The sequence below is a fragment of the Vulpes lagopus genome, chromosome X, assembly GCF_018345385.1.
Source record: "Vulpes lagopus strain Blue_001 chromosome X, ASM1834538v1, whole genome shotgun sequence".
Taxonomy (NCBI): Eukaryota; Metazoa; Chordata; class Mammalia; order Carnivora; family Canidae; genus Vulpes; species Vulpes lagopus.
In genome coordinates, this window is record NC_054848.1 from 110,953,745 (window position 1) to 110,970,834 (window position 17,090).

The 17,090-nt window shown below is 39.0% G+C and overlaps 1 protein-coding gene across 1 annotated transcript in view; it reads right to left on the reverse strand.

The window, feature by feature from the left end:
- The window catches only part of LOC121482688 (protein argonaute 2-like), a 109,052-nt gene that overhangs the window by 29,242 nt on the left and 62,720 nt on the right, over positions 1-17,090 (reverse strand). The window contains exon 4 of the mRNA XM_041740504.1: positions 4,293-4,375. Coding sequence (XP_041596438.1) covers positions 4,293-4,375 — 83 coding nt within the window. The remainder of the gene's footprint in view (positions 1-4,292; positions 4,376-17,090) is intronic.

Below are 17,090 nucleotides of genomic sequence, written 5' to 3' on the forward strand. Positions count from 1 at the left end.
CCCGGGTGGCTCAGCGGTTTAGCGCCGCCTTCAGCCCAGGGTATGATCCTAGAGACCTGGGATTGAGTCCCACGTCAGGCTTTCTGCATGGAGCCTGCTTCTCCCTCTGCCTGTGTCTCTGCCTCTCTCTCTCTCTGTGTCTCTCATGAATAAATAAATAAAATCTTTAAAAAAAAAAAAACAAATGGCACTAACAGACGTACATGAAACATTCCATTCAACAGCAGTAGAAAACACATTTTTTTTAGGGACCATGGAATATTCTTCAGAATAAAACATAGGAAAGGTCACAAAACAAATCTTAGCAAATTTAAGAAAACTGAAATCATACCAAGTATCTTTTCTAATCACAATGGTATGAGACTTGGCAGCTCCTAAGCACATGAGACAATGCTCCACATCACTGGCCATCAGGGAAATACAAATCAAAACCACAATGAGATACCACCTCACACCAGTGAGAATGGGGAAAATTAACAAGACAGGAAACGACAAATTTTGGAGAGGATGTGGAGAAAGGGAACCCTCTTGCGCTCTTGGGGGGAATGTGAACTGGTGCAGCCACTCTGGAAAACTGTGTGGAGGTTCCTCAAAGAGTTAAAAATAGATCTGCCCTACAATGCAGCAATTGCCCTGCTGGGGATTTACCCCAAAGATACAGATGCAATGAAACGCCGGGACACCTGCACCCCAATGTTTATAGCAGCAATGTCCACAATAGCCAAACTGTGGAAGGAGCCTCAGTGTCCATCGAAAGATGAATGGATAAAGAAGCTGTGGTCTATGTATACAATGGAATATTCCTCAGCCATCAGAAGCGATGAATACCCACCATTTGCTTCGATGTGGATGGAACTGGAGGGTATTATGCTGAGTGAAGTAAGTCAATCGGAGAAGGACAATCATCATATGGTTTCACTCATACAGGGAATATAAAAAATAGTGAAAGGGATTATAGGGTAAGGGAGAGAAAATGAGTGGGAAATATCAGAAAGGGAGACAGAACACGAGAGACTCCTAACTCTGGGAAATGAACAAGGGGTAGTGGAAGGGGAGGTGGGCGGGGGGAGGGGGTGACTGGGTGACGGGCACTGAGGGGGGAACTTGACAGGAAGAGCACTGGGTGTTATACTATATGTTGGCAAATCAAACTCCAATAAATAAATAAATAAATAAATAAATAAATAAATAAATAAATAAAGTTTACAACAGTTTATTTTTAAAAGATTTATTTTAAAAGATTTATAACATAATAAATAATTGACTCTTCTAAACTGCAGAGTCAATGAACTCTCTATCAAAATTCCAAGAACATTTTTCACAGAAATAGAAAAAAATGGTACTAGAATTTGTATGGAGCAGAAAAAAACCCTGAAGAGCATAAGCAATCTAGAGAAAGAAGAGCAAAGGAAAATAGAATCTCAAGAAGATGTCTATGCCCCCATGTTCATTATAGCATTATACACAATAGCCAAGATATAAAAATAACCTAAGTGTCCATGAGCAGATGAATGGATAAAGAAGACGCAGTAGACATATACAATGAAATATTATTTAGGCATAAAAAAGAAGAAATACTACCATTTGTGGATGTTCAAGGCATTATGTTAAATGAGTAAATCAGAGTAAAAAACAAATACTGTATGTTATCAGTTATATGCGGATCTAGAGGGGATCCCTGGGTGGCTCAGCGGTTTAGTGCCTGCCGTCAGCCCAGGGTGTGATCCCGGAGTCCTGGGATCAAGTACCGCGTCGGGCTCCATGAATGGAGCCTTTTTTCTCCCTCTGCTTGTGTCTCTGCCTCTCTCTCTCTCTCTCTCTCTCTCTCTCTCTCTGTCTATCATGAATAAATAAAATCTTGAAAAAAAATATGTGGATCTAGAAAAGCCAAACTCAAAGAAACAGAGAGTAGAGTGGTGATTACCAGGGTCTGAGGAGTGTGAGAAATGGGGAGATATTGCTAAAAGGGTATAAACTTCCACTTAAAAGATTAACTAAGTTCTAGGGATCTAACGCACAGCATGATAATGATAGCTAATCACACTGTATTATGTACTTGAAAGTTACTAAGACAGTAGATCTTAAATGTTCTCATGACAAAAAAGAAATGGTGATTACGTGAAGGGATGGGGGCATTAACTAATGCTATGGTGGTAATCATTTTCCTATATTTTAATGTATCAAATCAACACACTGCACAGCTTAAACTTACACAAAGCAAAATGTCAACTGTATCTCAATGAAGCTGGAAAGTATGTAAATAAATAAAAGGATTATGTGAATCCTAGGATATGAATGTTGTAATATGATTGTCCAGACTGAAGAAAGTGCTAGATACTTGGATTTTATTTGTACTCCTAAATTTTTTCAGACTGGGGTAATGTTTAGTTTCCCATCCAACTGTTTGTGTATCTTAAGGGTGCATAAGTACAAGCCAGAAGTCAAAGGAAAGTGGTGATGGCAAAGTAATATCTTTGATGTGAGAGGGAAAGAAGTCTGCTTCCTTTGTCCCCAAGTTCATTCCATGAGTAAATAAGACCCATATCTGTGTTAAAGTACTTTGGTCCCACAGTGTACTGAGCCTTAAGAGGAAAAAATGCATGTACTTAAGAATAGTTGGTTAGACTACAGCCTCCAATTGACTGACAAAATAACCTTCAAAAAATTCCTTATGAAAGTGGAGAGGTGAAAAGCTTCTACTTCCCTTGATCAAAAAGAGAGAGTTTCATAAAGGTGTTAAGATTTTTTTGAGTGATGTCTAAATGTAGCTAAATTGTACATATATTTAGATACAACTTTGCCAGTTTTCTTTTATTTATTTATTTATTTATTTATTTATTTATTTTTTTGCCAGTTTTCTAAAGTGTATTTTGCTAAGTAAAATCTCAGGAGGAAAGAAATGAGATTGAAAAAACTTTCTCTTCTGCAAGACCCATAAATGTCATATGGACAGGTATCTGTTTCTGTTTTTTGATCCAGTTTTGTAGCGTTCCAGATAAGCTTAGTGACAAAGGGCTGTAATTTGTGAATTATGCTGCACAACGAGTGGCTCATATGGCACACTTCATCACTTCTGCTCTGCACTTACATAGTCTCACTTTTATGCTGATTGAGTCTACAAGTTTAATACTCAGGGTATACACTTTGCTACCTTTTCTGCATATTTTATTAACAAAAAGTTATACCATGCTGATCCAATTTCATATTTCAGAGATCCAGCTGCAGAAGTTGATGATGAAGCTACATAACTTAGCCTAGCTGAAAGCATAAACAAGCATTTAATCAATAATAAGGTTGCATATTTTAATGGAAACAATGCAATGACTGTGATAATAAAAAATACACATCAAACAAATTTATATTCTTGATTATTCTTAAAGAGCAAGTTAGAAGAGGTCTTTAGGCTGGCATTTTCAAAGGAATAAATATTTGTGAACTTAAAGATAGATCCAGAATTTTTCTTTTGTAATTTTTGTTATTTGCTCCCCCAAAATATCCAGGAATTAAAATTTGTCTTTTTTTAAAAAGGTTTTATTTATTTGAGAGAGAGTGAAAGAGCGAGCAAGCAAGCACAAGCACAGAGGGAAAGGAAGAAGAACACTCCCTGCTGAGCAGAGAACCCAAAACAGGGGTTGATCCCAGGACCCTGCGATCATGACCAGAGCTAAAGGCAGATGCTTAACCCACTAAGCCACTCAGGTGCCCCAGTTTGTCTTCTTTTGACATAGAAGTTCTGTTTACCAGATGGGTGGCATAACAGTCCCCAAACCAATCCAACTATGAATTTGTCAAACATAGCAGCTAGGAACCTTCTAGAAGAACACGACTGACAGAGACTCAGGGATGTAGACCCCTTGATTTCTACTGTGGCATACCTGGGTCATGGCTGATTGGTTTCCAACTAAGAGGGTCAATTGAATAGTTCAGAAATAGTCTCTTCACTGCACATGTTGATGCAACCTGTTTTCCAAGTATTACCTCAAAATTCTCAGAATGATTGGCTTAAGGAAGATTTTTAAGTCCTGGAATCTAATTCAAAAAGCCCTTATTAAATGATACTATGTGCCAAAAACTATTTTAGATATTGGAGGTGGAGTTGGGATCAGGGCACCTGTCTTCTAGGACAAATTATTTAGGAAGAGAGATGGATCCTTGCATAGCTAAAAGAATGCAACATTACAATTACAAGCATGTAACCGAGGATTATAGAAAGCAAGGGAAGGGGAAATTCACTATGACAAGGGTTGAAAGTAGAATTTCAATGGGCCCTGAAGGACAGAAAGGATACCCACGTGGAGAGTTGGCAATGACAAGCATTCCAGGCAGAGTGGTATTCTTCACATTTATTGGACAGTAGAGTCCTTTTCCACTGAAACTGGAAGAAAAATTTTTGTCAAGGTTAAATGTTGTACATTTCAAGATACTTTCATCACTTTTTCACTTTTAAGAAAAGTAAGCTAACTGTTGCTAGAAATCAGTCTTCACATATCTGCTGTTTTCAGGATGGTGATTGGAGGGCATTGCTGTCCGTATTGTGTGCTTGGCTAACTCCAGCTCAAACTGGGAACTGGGCCTCAGTCATGCAGGCAAGAACAGAATAAATGAGGCAGATGTTTTTACTGACTTCTGCTCTTTTGAATCTGTTCTGTGCAGAAGGAAGATGTTGTTTGCCTGAAATTATTTAAGTATAGCATTTGTCACTTCTATAATTCACTTACCACCACCAGATATGCAATTACTTTAACTGCGAGCCACTTATATCTTAGTCAGTTCTTCTGTCTAAAAATATGTTGGCTTTTATTTGAAGAGCTAAGATTGAAGCTGTCACTTGGGGCCATTCCAAAACTTTGCTAATTGTGCACTTCAAGTAGAGCAATATTTGAATTAATTTTCCTCTTGAATTTTAAGAAAAATGATTACTCATGTCATGTTTTTTCATTTATAAGGATCATTTTACACTACTTTTCAAGAATAAAAATTGGAAATTGGTTGGCCTGAAAGGCTACACGGTTTGTTCTGCTGTTGGGCCTTGACTTACAACTTTAACTTATCTAAATGTATTCTTTCTAGATGACTTCCCTGAGAATTTGATCAACTTCAGCTTATACTCTAATCCTCATAAACCAGCACTTTATTGATTTCCTTATTGTTCAGAGCACTGAGACTCAGAAAACAATAAAACTCTTCAGCAAATTGTGTCTTTTTTACACTAAATGTGGCCCTGAGAGATTGCATCTACCATTCCTGGCTAGAATATAGAAATAGAGTTAGGAATAGAAAACTTCTGGAGAGCAGTTTACTTAGCTCAAAGCTAGGAGGTATGGGATCCCTGGGTGGCGCAGCGGTTTGGCACCTGCCTTTGGCCCAGGGCGCGATCCTGGAGACCCGGGATCGAATCCCACATCGGGCTCCCGGTGCATGGAGCCTGCTTCTCCCTCTGCCTGTGTCTCTGCCTCTCTCTCTCTCTCTCTCTGACTATCATAAATAAATAAAAAATTAAAAAAAAAAAAAGCTAGGAGGTAACCCTTCTATGTTTAGTTCACGTGATAGATACCCTGAGTAGGTTAAAAAATAGGCATGATAAGAAGGAAGTTGGGCAGCTCTCATCTCAAATACAAGAGCAGAGCCTCGAAGTTCACTGGGAACACAGGATGGTGTTGATGACTCAGAAGTGAAGGGCCTGGAATTCTTTGCCATGTTGGGTTGTTTTCCAGAGTAAATGAACTGTGGCATGTACCCACTTTGTTGCTCATCTCACCAGCTGTCCCTGTTTTCCTTGCAACTGAGTATGGGCATATTCTTCACTCTAACTGGCTGGACCCAGTTCTGACTTGAAGAAGCTTAGCACTGCAGAGGCTAAGGATGTCTACCTCTGTCTGTCTTTTTATCATCTTTCAGTTCTCCTAAAACTCGGTGTTCTTTCCTGACTCAAAGGATCTTCACACGCTGTCCTCACTGTCTGTAACTCTCTCTCCATCCTTTGCCTAGTCAACTCTTTGCCACCTCCAAATCTTATTTCTAAAAGATACATCCTCAGAGAAGCCTTCTCTGACATCTAGAGGAGGTCAGGCCCATGTCTATGATCCACAAAACCCTGTTCTTCTCCTTTGTAGCATTTACTGAAAATAGTAATGAGTGATTTGCTTTGTAATTCTTGTTTAAAATCTCCCTCTCAAATGTATACTCCTTGAGTGCAGAGACTGTGCTAGTCTCTCAACTTGCTGTACCCCCACCTCCCCAGCACAGTGGCATACACATGGAGAATCCCTCAATACCGATTTGTTGACTGGATAGCTCAGACTGAAAGTTGAAAACATAAACAGAAGATCAGGTATTTATATCTCTGTGGCAAAGGTTTTATCTAACAGTTTATTTTCATGTTTATCTTGCTATTGGGAAAGGCTTAATAGCTCTAAGGCAGATGATGCAGTTAGTTTACTGGAAAGTGTACAGTCTTAGTGGCTGCCAGACTTAAATTTGAATCCTTCCTCTTCTAGTTGAGTTGAGTGATAGAAATATACTTCATATTCCTTAACTTGCTTTCTTTGCATTTCCAAAATGGGAATTAATATAATAGCTGCACTGTCTTTAACATTCAAGGGGACAGTAATACCCATATTGTTGCGTTACAATGAGAACATAACAGGATCTCAGGGAATGCTAATTATCTTCCTTCCCACCCTCTTCCTTTCATCCCAAAGCACTTTTTGGTGTGAGACAAGTTAAATGAAGTTTAATATTTTATCTCAGTCTTTTAAAGAGCACAAGATAACATCTAAAGGCATCACTTTTCAAATCAGAATTATTTGCGCTTCCTGAATAGTAACCTGTTTACCATGTAGACTTGGAACTAACTAATTAATTTTGAAAATGATCACATACTAAAATGATGGATTATATTGAACCATCTAATCAAGAACTGACAAGGGGAAGCAAAATACTTGAAAATCAATGTCACAGTTTAATCTAAAAAAATAAAATCAATATTACATACTATTTACAGTTTTTGCTGAATAAAGGAAACCATTTCTAGGTTTCTGATCAAATAAGATTTCATGACTTTTGCAAAAGAACACCATGTCTATGGTCAGTAATTAATCTGATAGCTACCCAGTGAGCACCTACTATGTGGCAATCCGTGAACACATGTTGAATAAAACTATAGGTCCTCAATCAACTGTGATGTTAAACCGAGCATGATAATCACAACAATAGAGGTGCAAAGAGATGTGCTGTGTGCCAGAAGTCGCACTTGAAAAATAAATCTAATTTTGTCATGTAGAACTAGTAAACTTTATGGAGAGGAAGTAGCATGCATGAAGTAGCAATCCAAAAGGCAAGATAGTTGGAAAACTGTTCCTGGATTAGTGTATCATGGATGTATTAGGGTTCAGTGGTTCCCCCAGAGAAATGGAAACAATGGGAAGATATATATAAATTCAGGATATATACATATCCTGAAACATAATCTGGAGAGATTTATTATAGGGAATTGGCTCATGCAATTATGAAGGCTAAAAAGTCCCACAATCTCCCATCTGTAATCTGGAGACCCAGGAAAGGCAACGGTGTAATTCAGTTCAAGTCCAAAGGTCTGAGAACCAGAGAAGCCAATGTTGCAGACTCTAGTCTGAGCCTAAAGGCCTAAGAACTGGGAGCACTAAAGGCAGAAGAAAATCCATGTCCCAGCTCAAGTAACCAGGCAGAAAGAAAAAGGGTTGAATTTTTCCTTCCTCCATTTGTTCTATTCAGGTCCTAAATGTTTAATCTGGCAACCTGTGGCTAATCAACACATGAAATTAACTATCATAACAGAAAGAGTTTTACTGGAATCTGGATGCTTTAAAGAGTGCAAATGAGTTCTAGTTAACATTTATAAGGCACCTATTATGTGTAAGGTGCTCTGAGTACGGAGATTAAGGCAGTGTCCTTGCCTTCTATGAACTCACAGCCTAGTGGAGAGAAGAGTAGTGACAGGAGATGGGTAGAAGAGTTGTAAAAATAAATAAAAGAAATGGAGTTTCTCTGAGTTAAATGCAACAGCAGAATGACATACATAGCAAGGATATAGAAAGAGCATTAACTGTCTGGATACTCTGTGTGTGTTGTGTAAAAGCTTTATAGTGTTGGTACAGGGCACTTGAGTAGGGTTTTGAAGAATGGATATTCACCAAGCAGACAAGGCCTAAGAAGAGGCATGGAGGCATACAGCAGCATGGTAGGTACAGAAAACTTGCAGCATTTGGGTTTCACTGGGACAACAGGGAGCAGAAAGACATGAGGGTGGACAAGCAGACAGGAGTCAGATCCTGGAAGATCTTGCAAACTGTCTTAAGGTTTTGGACTTACACTTGGATGTTATGAGAAATTGAAGGTTTTAAAGCAGAGAAGTGAGGTGTCTGTCAGCTTTGAAGTTTAGGAAGATCTTTCCAGCTGCTGTGAACAATTGTTCTTGAACTCAAGTGTTTTTCAGAATAACCTGGGAAGCTTATAAAATGCAGATTTATGGATTCCACTCCCAGAGAAGAGAGCATGGAATTCATGCACGTGCATTTTAAGGATTCAGAGTTTTTTTTTTTCAGGTTGCAGGTGGTCTTCAAATGGATTTGGTGGTAGCTATTGGAGTTAGGGGCAATTCCAGGATGAGGGAGACCAGATAGGATAGCATTACTGAAGGTAGTAGGATCAGAAACTCTAGATTATGGTTTAGAGAATAAGACAGGGGCTTCTGAGGGGGCTGAAGTACTTGATACATTATTAATATATAGCTTCAAGCACAAAAAAGACAAGATCCAATTATGAGAGACGGCTGTAACACAAGGTTACGGGTGCACTCACAATAAGGTACCTTGCTAAAATGTCTGTCTTGTTTACACTTCTCTGCCTGAGGTCAGATTTGGTTTGCAACGACTGATTCTATAGGTACACAAGCTGATGACCCCAAGGTGTTCAAAGGAGAGGTCTGGAGAAGCTGAGAGCCAGTCAAAATTCTCTAGGGTTGCCTAAGAGTGTTGCTAAGCAGGGACAGAGGTCCAGCTGTAGAGCTGCGGTTCAGCAGCATGAAGTGTTCAACTGTTTCCAGCCTATTCCTCAGGAGAAAGGAATAAAGCTTTATTCCTCAGAAGAAAAAAAAATATGAAGTACAACATACATGTTAATTAAATGTTTTCGCCATTCAACAGATCATCATCATTTACAAATGACTACACAAGAACAGCATGCAAAACTATTGAAATTGTGTGAAAGAGAGGGAGAGAGAGAAAATTAGGATACATTTCATCATAAGTACATAGTCTACTGCCACCAAATCTGTTTTTCATAGATGCTGCTGCAATAAATCTTTGATACGCATTTATTTTTCCTCCCTGTGGCAAATTTTTTAAATGGATAAATGCAGCTATTGTAGCATTTGACAAGATAAAGGAATCACACATTTCCCATGACCATAACTAATTTAGGGCATTTTTGTTTTTGCATATTCACTTTTTGTCTTTGTTTCTTGACATATAGCTATATTTTGCTAGTTACAGCACACTCACAATTTTAAATTTTGCTTCAGTATTAGTTTGTTAGGGCTACCATAACAAAATACCATAGAATGGGTGACTTAAGCGACAGGTTTATTTTCTTATAGTTCTCTGAGATCAGGGGATCCCTGGGGGGCGCAGCGGTTTGGCGCCTGCCTTTGGCCCAGGGCGCGATCCTGGAGACCTGGGATCGAATCCCACATCGGGCTCCAGGTGCATGGAGCTTGCTTCTCCCTCTGCCTGTGTCTCTGCCTCTCTCTCTCTCTCTGTGACTATCATAAATAAAATAAAAATTAAAAAAAAAAGTTCTCTGAGATCATAGTATTGGCAGGGTTGGTTCCTTCTGAAAGCCATGAAGCAAGGGTCCATTCCAGGCCTCTCTCCATGGCTTGTAGACGGTCACCTTCTCCCTGTGTCTTCACATTGTCTTCTCTCTGTTTGTACCTATGTCCCCAGATTTGCTCTTTCTTTTTATATGTGGAGCTCTCTTCTCTTTTGCTGTCACCTCTATAGGAAACATTTTTCTTGGGAGGGAGCAGAGGGTTCCATTGGAATGCACATTGTGCCTTTTATGTTGTTTCCCATTTTGCTGATGTTATAGGTATTGTTTCATTAAACATCTTCGCACATATGGCCTTTTTACTTCTCTTCAAATATATCCTTAGGGTGAATCCCAAAGAGTGGGATTACTAGGTCGTTTTTATGGTTTTTGATTCATATTGCCATATTGCTTTTTAAATGGGCTATGCCAATTTATATGGCTACCAGCAGTATTTGAATATACAGTTTTGCTACAATACCAGCATTTGGTGTGATCGTTTAAATTAGTTTATTTAATAGGTGCAGAATATTACAGCATTGCTATTTTAATTTGCATTCCTCAGATTACTACTGAGGTTGCTCACTGCTGGTTTTCTGTCACAGATTAGAATAGTTCATGTAAAATATCAGAAAACCTTTATTCAAGCATTAATTGCAGAATTCACATGAATTTAAATTCATTCATTCATTAAAAGATATCTTTTGGTACACTTTTGATGAGCATCTGCTCTATGCCAGATATTGTGTTAGGGATAAAAGATACAAAGGCAAACAGATTCCTTGTGTCTATAACAGGAGGTATATGTTGGCCTTTACTGTCACTTAGAAGGTTTGTAGAAAAGTTCCAAACTTACACAGTTAAATTTGAACAGCCCCCTGTGTCAGGATCCCACTAGAAAGAGATGACATATTCAAAGGAGTATTTGAAAAGAGTTTAATAAAAGAACTACTTAAAAGTAAGGTAACCAATATGGAATAGTGAAGTATCATAGATTTTAGCAATAGTGGAAGCCATTATCATCCCTAAACCTAAAGGGACAAGGAAAGCAACCCTTAATGGAATACAGAGAGAGCTATTGAAGAGGGGCCCTATAGGAACTATAGTCTTAGGTAGAGGAAACAGGCCCTGACCAACAGCACCCCCTTTCAACTCTTCTTCCTCCCTCTGTCCAGTGTTCTGCAAGAGCTTCCCAGAGGCTGAACCCAAATGGAGCCTGGATGAGCCAGTCAATCATGTCAGTCTACCAGGACTTAAAGAAGGGCAGAGAAGGTCAGAAAATGGATCTTGAGGGGCAAATAGAATATCCAGTATTGGTCCACCACTATCCCCCTGCCAAAAAAGGAATAAAACTGTTTCATAGCCAAACAGGTGAATTTGGAATATGTACTCTGAAAGTGACCTAAAACAACTTGCTTGAAAATAATCATGTACAGCGTCACTTGGGGCACATTTCTTTAAAGCTGCAAGACACCAGTATGTTTGCCACTGCTAAAGAACTGTCCTTATTTGGCAAGAAGTGGGAATGACAAGAGAGAAACATTTAATCAGATCCGGTGCTGCTCCTGACCCAAGTGGGCATCTTAACAATGTAGTGCTAAGTTAGGATGATTCAAGTGTTTTAATTAGAAAGTTACAGTCTCACTCAGGTTACCCTAAATCATGGAGTCATTGTAAGTTGCCATAGTAACTGATCTGATGCTCTGTTTGTCTGGGTGCCATTGTAGATGCAGGGCTTTCTCTTTCTCTCATGGCATCTTGATTTTTCTTTCTTCATTCCAAACATTTTCTCCTGCTACCAACAAGAAGATCACCTTATTATCCAATCAATTTCTGGCTGGAAAGAGTTTGACTGGTCTAGCTAATCACCTAATAGGATTAGCCATTCTTAGGTCAGGTGGTCCAGTGATGATACAGTAAGTACTATCCCTTGCTCAAGAAGCAGCCTGCTGATGTTTTTATTAGCAGAGACTACAGAAAGAGCAGTTTCCCTTGGAGGAAGACAGTGAGAGTGGCACAAAGTCCTTGGAGCTAATTGGAAAACCATAAAACTTTCTTATCTGAAACAAATCTCTCCCATATTCACCCCAGTCAAGATTAATTACTCCTTCCAACAGGCTTCCAAAACTATTTTTTACAGGTTTATTGAGGTTTAATTGACATATAATATTCTGTACATGTTTATAGTGCAAAAATTGATGATTTTAGATATAGGTATACATTCCTGACTTCACCATCATAATAAAACTAATGAATATTTACATCAATATAAAAGATTTTTTTTTGTTTACCTATAGGGGGACATATTACAAAGATCCTGTCCTGAAGGAAATTAATCAATCAATCAATCAATGTCAAGTTAAAGACAGGTAAAGAACTAACTGCAGATGGGCTAGGCATAATGAAATCAAATAAAGACTCGACACCAAACTGCAAACAGTACATTGTGCCTTTCTGTTCAAGATTTACAATCCTGAAAGAATTGTATTTACTAGGTTTGGATCCTGCGCCCACCCCTGGAGCAAATAACCATGGCAAAGGGATCAGGGTCTCAAAGTATTAACACGAACACTAGTGGCCTGTCATCCCTGCATATTGAGGCCATTCCCAGAGGAAGAACTGTCATCTGGAACACCATTCCAAGAGGTATTTACTATGGGATAATCGAGATTAAGAGACTTATCCAACATCACACAAAATATAAACCTTAGCTCCCTCTTTTCTACTCTGCCACATTTGTGTTACACTGTTGAACTTTCTGTCTGGTGGGCATTTCGACTGATAGGGATTTGCCTTCTCTAGGAATCTGAAAAATCCTATTTTTTTCATCAGATTTATATCTCCAAATTAGCTGCCCTTAAGTTCTTTCATTTTTGAAATTGACCACTTCAGAGTTAATGCTACAAAATTTGCATGTCGACTCAATTCTAACCCTTAATGGAACACACACACACACACACATGCACACAGACACACAGACACACACAAGACAGCCTGCCTCTCTCCAGGACTCTTTGTATATCTGAATTTTTTTTTTCCAAACCAGGCAATTACTTACATGCAGTTGTGGGCATGATATAGTGACTTTATGGGTGAAGGATCCAGTCTGTATCAGTCTCCAGTAGTTCTGAGAACCAGGAATAAAGTAGATTCTGGAGCTGTTCTTGTTTTGGTCTTTAAATGGGAATAATAAAGTAAAATTAAAGGGAATAAGAATAAAATGAACTAGATAGATTTTGTCTAATCAAGATTATGAGGATCAGAGTCGTCTTATTTATGTTTTTTAAAAATTTTTGTTTAAGATAGAACGAGTGAGAGAGAGAGAGAGAGAGCAAGAGAGCACATGAGCAGAGGGGAGGGGGAGAGGGAGAAGCCAGCTCTCCAATGTGGGGCTAGATTCCAGGCAAACACTTAGCCAACTGAGCCATCCAGGCATCTCTTATTTATGGTTTTAAAGGGCATGGAAAATTTCCATAAAAAGAATAGGGATTTGTTGAATTCTTTGCAGCAAAACATCACAATAAAAGGAACTGAAATCACATTAAAGCAAAACAAAAAGTGTTCTTTAGTCATAGTAAGGAACTTTCCTTGTTGATGTGTTAAATTGCAAGAATGGGGACCGAGGGCTATGTGGCATTTCTGCTTCCTGGAGAGTTCTAGGGAAGGGCAAATAATCCTGCATTGTACCAAACTGCACTGATCCTACATTGTACTGAAGCCGAGGAAAACAGACATTCTTTCAAGCTTTCTTTTTTTCAGCTCTTCAATCCTACTATCCTCTGATGGTTTCCACACGCTATTCCACCAGCAACGAGTGTCATTTAAAGACTTCTCTGGAAAGAGAGACCTCATAGGCTCTTTTTCAGGCCTTTTGCAGTTTAGTTGTATCTCAAGTCAAGTGAGCACTCACTCTGGATATTATTTGTATTCATTTGTTTGCATAATGCATAAAAATTAGAGATATTTTCAGATCTACTTTTTTTTATCATTTGTTTGGCTTAATTAACCTAAAGCTTGAACAAATAATAGCATTTTCTTTTAGAACTCTCCACCCTGGTTTACTGCCAGAATTATTAATAGCAATGAAGAATTTCAGTGGTAAAGATACTGGTTTAAGAATGACTCAGAGATCTTTAGGGAGACTCAGAGAGTCCACAGAGGCTCTCTCTTCTCCTCCTCAAAGTCATAAAATGACACTAGGAAAGGAAGGGAGTGTAAAGACATTAAAATTATTCTCTAGGGGCATCCCCAGTGGCCCTTCGGCCCGGGGCGTGATCCTGGAGTCTTGGGATCAAGTCCCATGTCAGGCTCCCTGCATGGAGCCTGCTTCTCCCTCTGCCTGTGTCTCTGCCTCTCTCTCTCTCTCTCTCTCTCTCTCTCTCTCTCTCTGTGTGTGTGTGTGTGTGTGTGTGTGTGTGTGTGTCTGTCATGAATATATAAATAAAATCTTTTAAAAAAAGAACTCAGTTAAAATTATTCTCTGGTGAAGACCAAAGATATAATTGTGGGTAGGCCTTGAGTTGTAGTTTCTACAGTGCACCCTCCAGCCAAAAATACTACAAAATATAATGAAACTAGTCTGAGGAAGAGGCTCCCCCCCTGCTCCCACCATATTCTGTCTTTCTGAAGAACTTATCAGCTTGTGAGAACAAAGTATTTGATTTCTAAGGCACCATCCTAGAGGTATTTGAAGGAGTTTGCAGATTTTAAAGAAGATTTCACACATCAAGGGAAAAGGAAAATGGTAGCTCCGACAGTGTTTTGAAGGGAGGCTACCATATGGCCTTTAGGAAGGTAACATTCGCCAGAGTTTTGTTAGACTATGAGATCCTCAAGGTCAGAGAAGCTATTTGGTTTTCCCACTCAGAGAGGATTGTGGAAATATAACATAATGGTTAAATTACAGACTGAGGAAAGCCTACTTCGTGAGATAAGGCTGTAGCTAACAACCATGTACTTGTGTTTTCCAAAGGCAAATGGCTTCGTTCACTCAGCTGTAGTAAGAAACTACAACTTACTAAGCACTTAATTCTGTGCTGTGCAGTGTGTGAAGAGGTAGAGATTCCGTCCTGATTAAGACATCATTCCTGTCCCAGAACATCTCACACACTCAGGGGAAGGGGGCAGGAACTGACTATTAAACAGGCTATTAAAATGCAGATAGTTAGGTATTGTGGTATGGGAAATATGAGAGGCAGTGGGATGGAGTGCAGAGGAGGGGCAGGCACTTTGCCAGAACCCAGCAGGGAGAAACGGAGGTAGACACGGATTTTGGAGTATCTGCTGTTTTGTATGCTCCATGCCACAAGCCTTCTCTGTTAGAAGGACTAAGAAATATTAGGCGAATTTTAATTTTCTTTAATGTTCTAATTCTTTTCTTATATTTAAGCTAAAATAATTTTTTTTACAATGCACCATTGCAAAAAAAGAAAGGCAGATTTCTCCGATTCCTTATTCAATAGGCGATTTCCTACATGAATGAGATGGTGTCAAACGGAATACATTCATTCATTCAAAAAATTACACATTAACACCGCAAGAAGAATTTGATCAAGAATTCGCCAGACAGAACTTGGAAAATACTCCACTGAGGACCACTGAGCTGCCCTTGCCAAGGCGAAGGACAGGTAATTTGCCGTGACTAATTGAAAAACATAAAGAACATTAATATGAAAAATGAAAGCATAATCCATGGTATAACAGGCAGTGAAACCATTCACGTAATTGATTACTCTTCAAGGTAACATGTTCTTCCTCTCAGGAATTTTTCTTTGGCCCATTCTGTTTTAAAAGCCTGCTAAAGTGACATCACTTGAAAGGTCATGGGAGCAGCTGTCTCTATACCAGTGGTCCAGAGAGTGAGACTAGGATGCTCACAATTTGGGGAAAGAATTATTAAAAAAAATTTTTTTTTATTTATTTATGATAGTCACAGAGAGAGAGAGAGAGGGAGAGAGGCAGAGACATAGGCAGAGGGAGAAGCAGGCTCCATGCACCAGGAGCCCGACATGGGATTCGATCCCAGGTCTCCAGGATCGTGCCCTGGGCCAAAGGCAGGCGCCAAACCGCTGCGCCACCCAGGGTTCCCATGGGGAAAGAATTATTAAAGAAAATATTTAGAGACCTTAGTGATGCTATATGCTCCATCTGAATATGGTGAGACATAATATTAAGACACAATGATTATTTTATCAATGGCTTTTAATTTGAAAACAAGTAGCAGGTTATCAGAGGACCTAGGGTTTAGTCTTCGCTCCACTGCGTACTAGGTGTGTGAACTTAGACAAGTCGCTTATCTCCACGGGATTCTCAGTTTCTTTATCAGTCAAATGAGGATAGTAGGAACTCTTCTGCTTGTCTTGCTAGGTTGTGAAACACCAAATAAGAGCACTGGTGCAAAAGCTGTTAAAGACCATAAAGATTAAACATAAAAATAAATGTAATCAATGTAGAAAGACTGAACCTTTTGGTATTCATCAAGCATTATGGAGGTAAAAATAATGGGGCAACAGAAAACAGTAACTGAAGGCACAGCTCTGGCATCAGAGTCCAGGTTCAGATTCCAACTCCTCCAGCTCTGTGTGACCTTAGATAAGATAACCTCTCAGAGCTTCACTTTAAATCATGGGGATCATATTGATCGCTTTTTCACAGGGTTGTTCTGAAAGATCAATGATGTGATGCACGTGAAATGCAGAAAAGGACTGTCCCAATTGTATGTGTCTGTTCCAATTACTCTTCTGAGTAGCCTCCTGTCCTATTCTCCTTCACCTATGGGCAGAACTGTTAAGTCCTAGACAGTCAGACCTCATGAGTTGAGCCCCACCAAGACATAATTAGGGCAAATGTACACATAGATTAAATCCTTCTTGATTATGTCCTTGAAGGATAAATTTGCTAAAAAATGAAAGATGTCACACATATGTGGTCAATTGATCAAAGGTGCCAAAGCAATTTAGTGCAGGGGAGAATAGTCTTTCACAAAATAGTGCCCGATTAACTGGATATCAATATAGGAAAAAAAAGTGAACACCAACTTCTACCTTATGTCACACGTAAAAATCAACTCAAGATAGATAATAAATGTAAATGGATGCTAGATGGACCTAAATGTAAAACTCCAAACTCTAAAACATCTAGAAAAAGACAGGAGAAAATCTTTGTGACTTTGGGGTAGGCAAAAGTTCATAGAACACAAGAAGCACAAAAATATTTAAAAAGTTATAAATTTGATGTCATTAAAA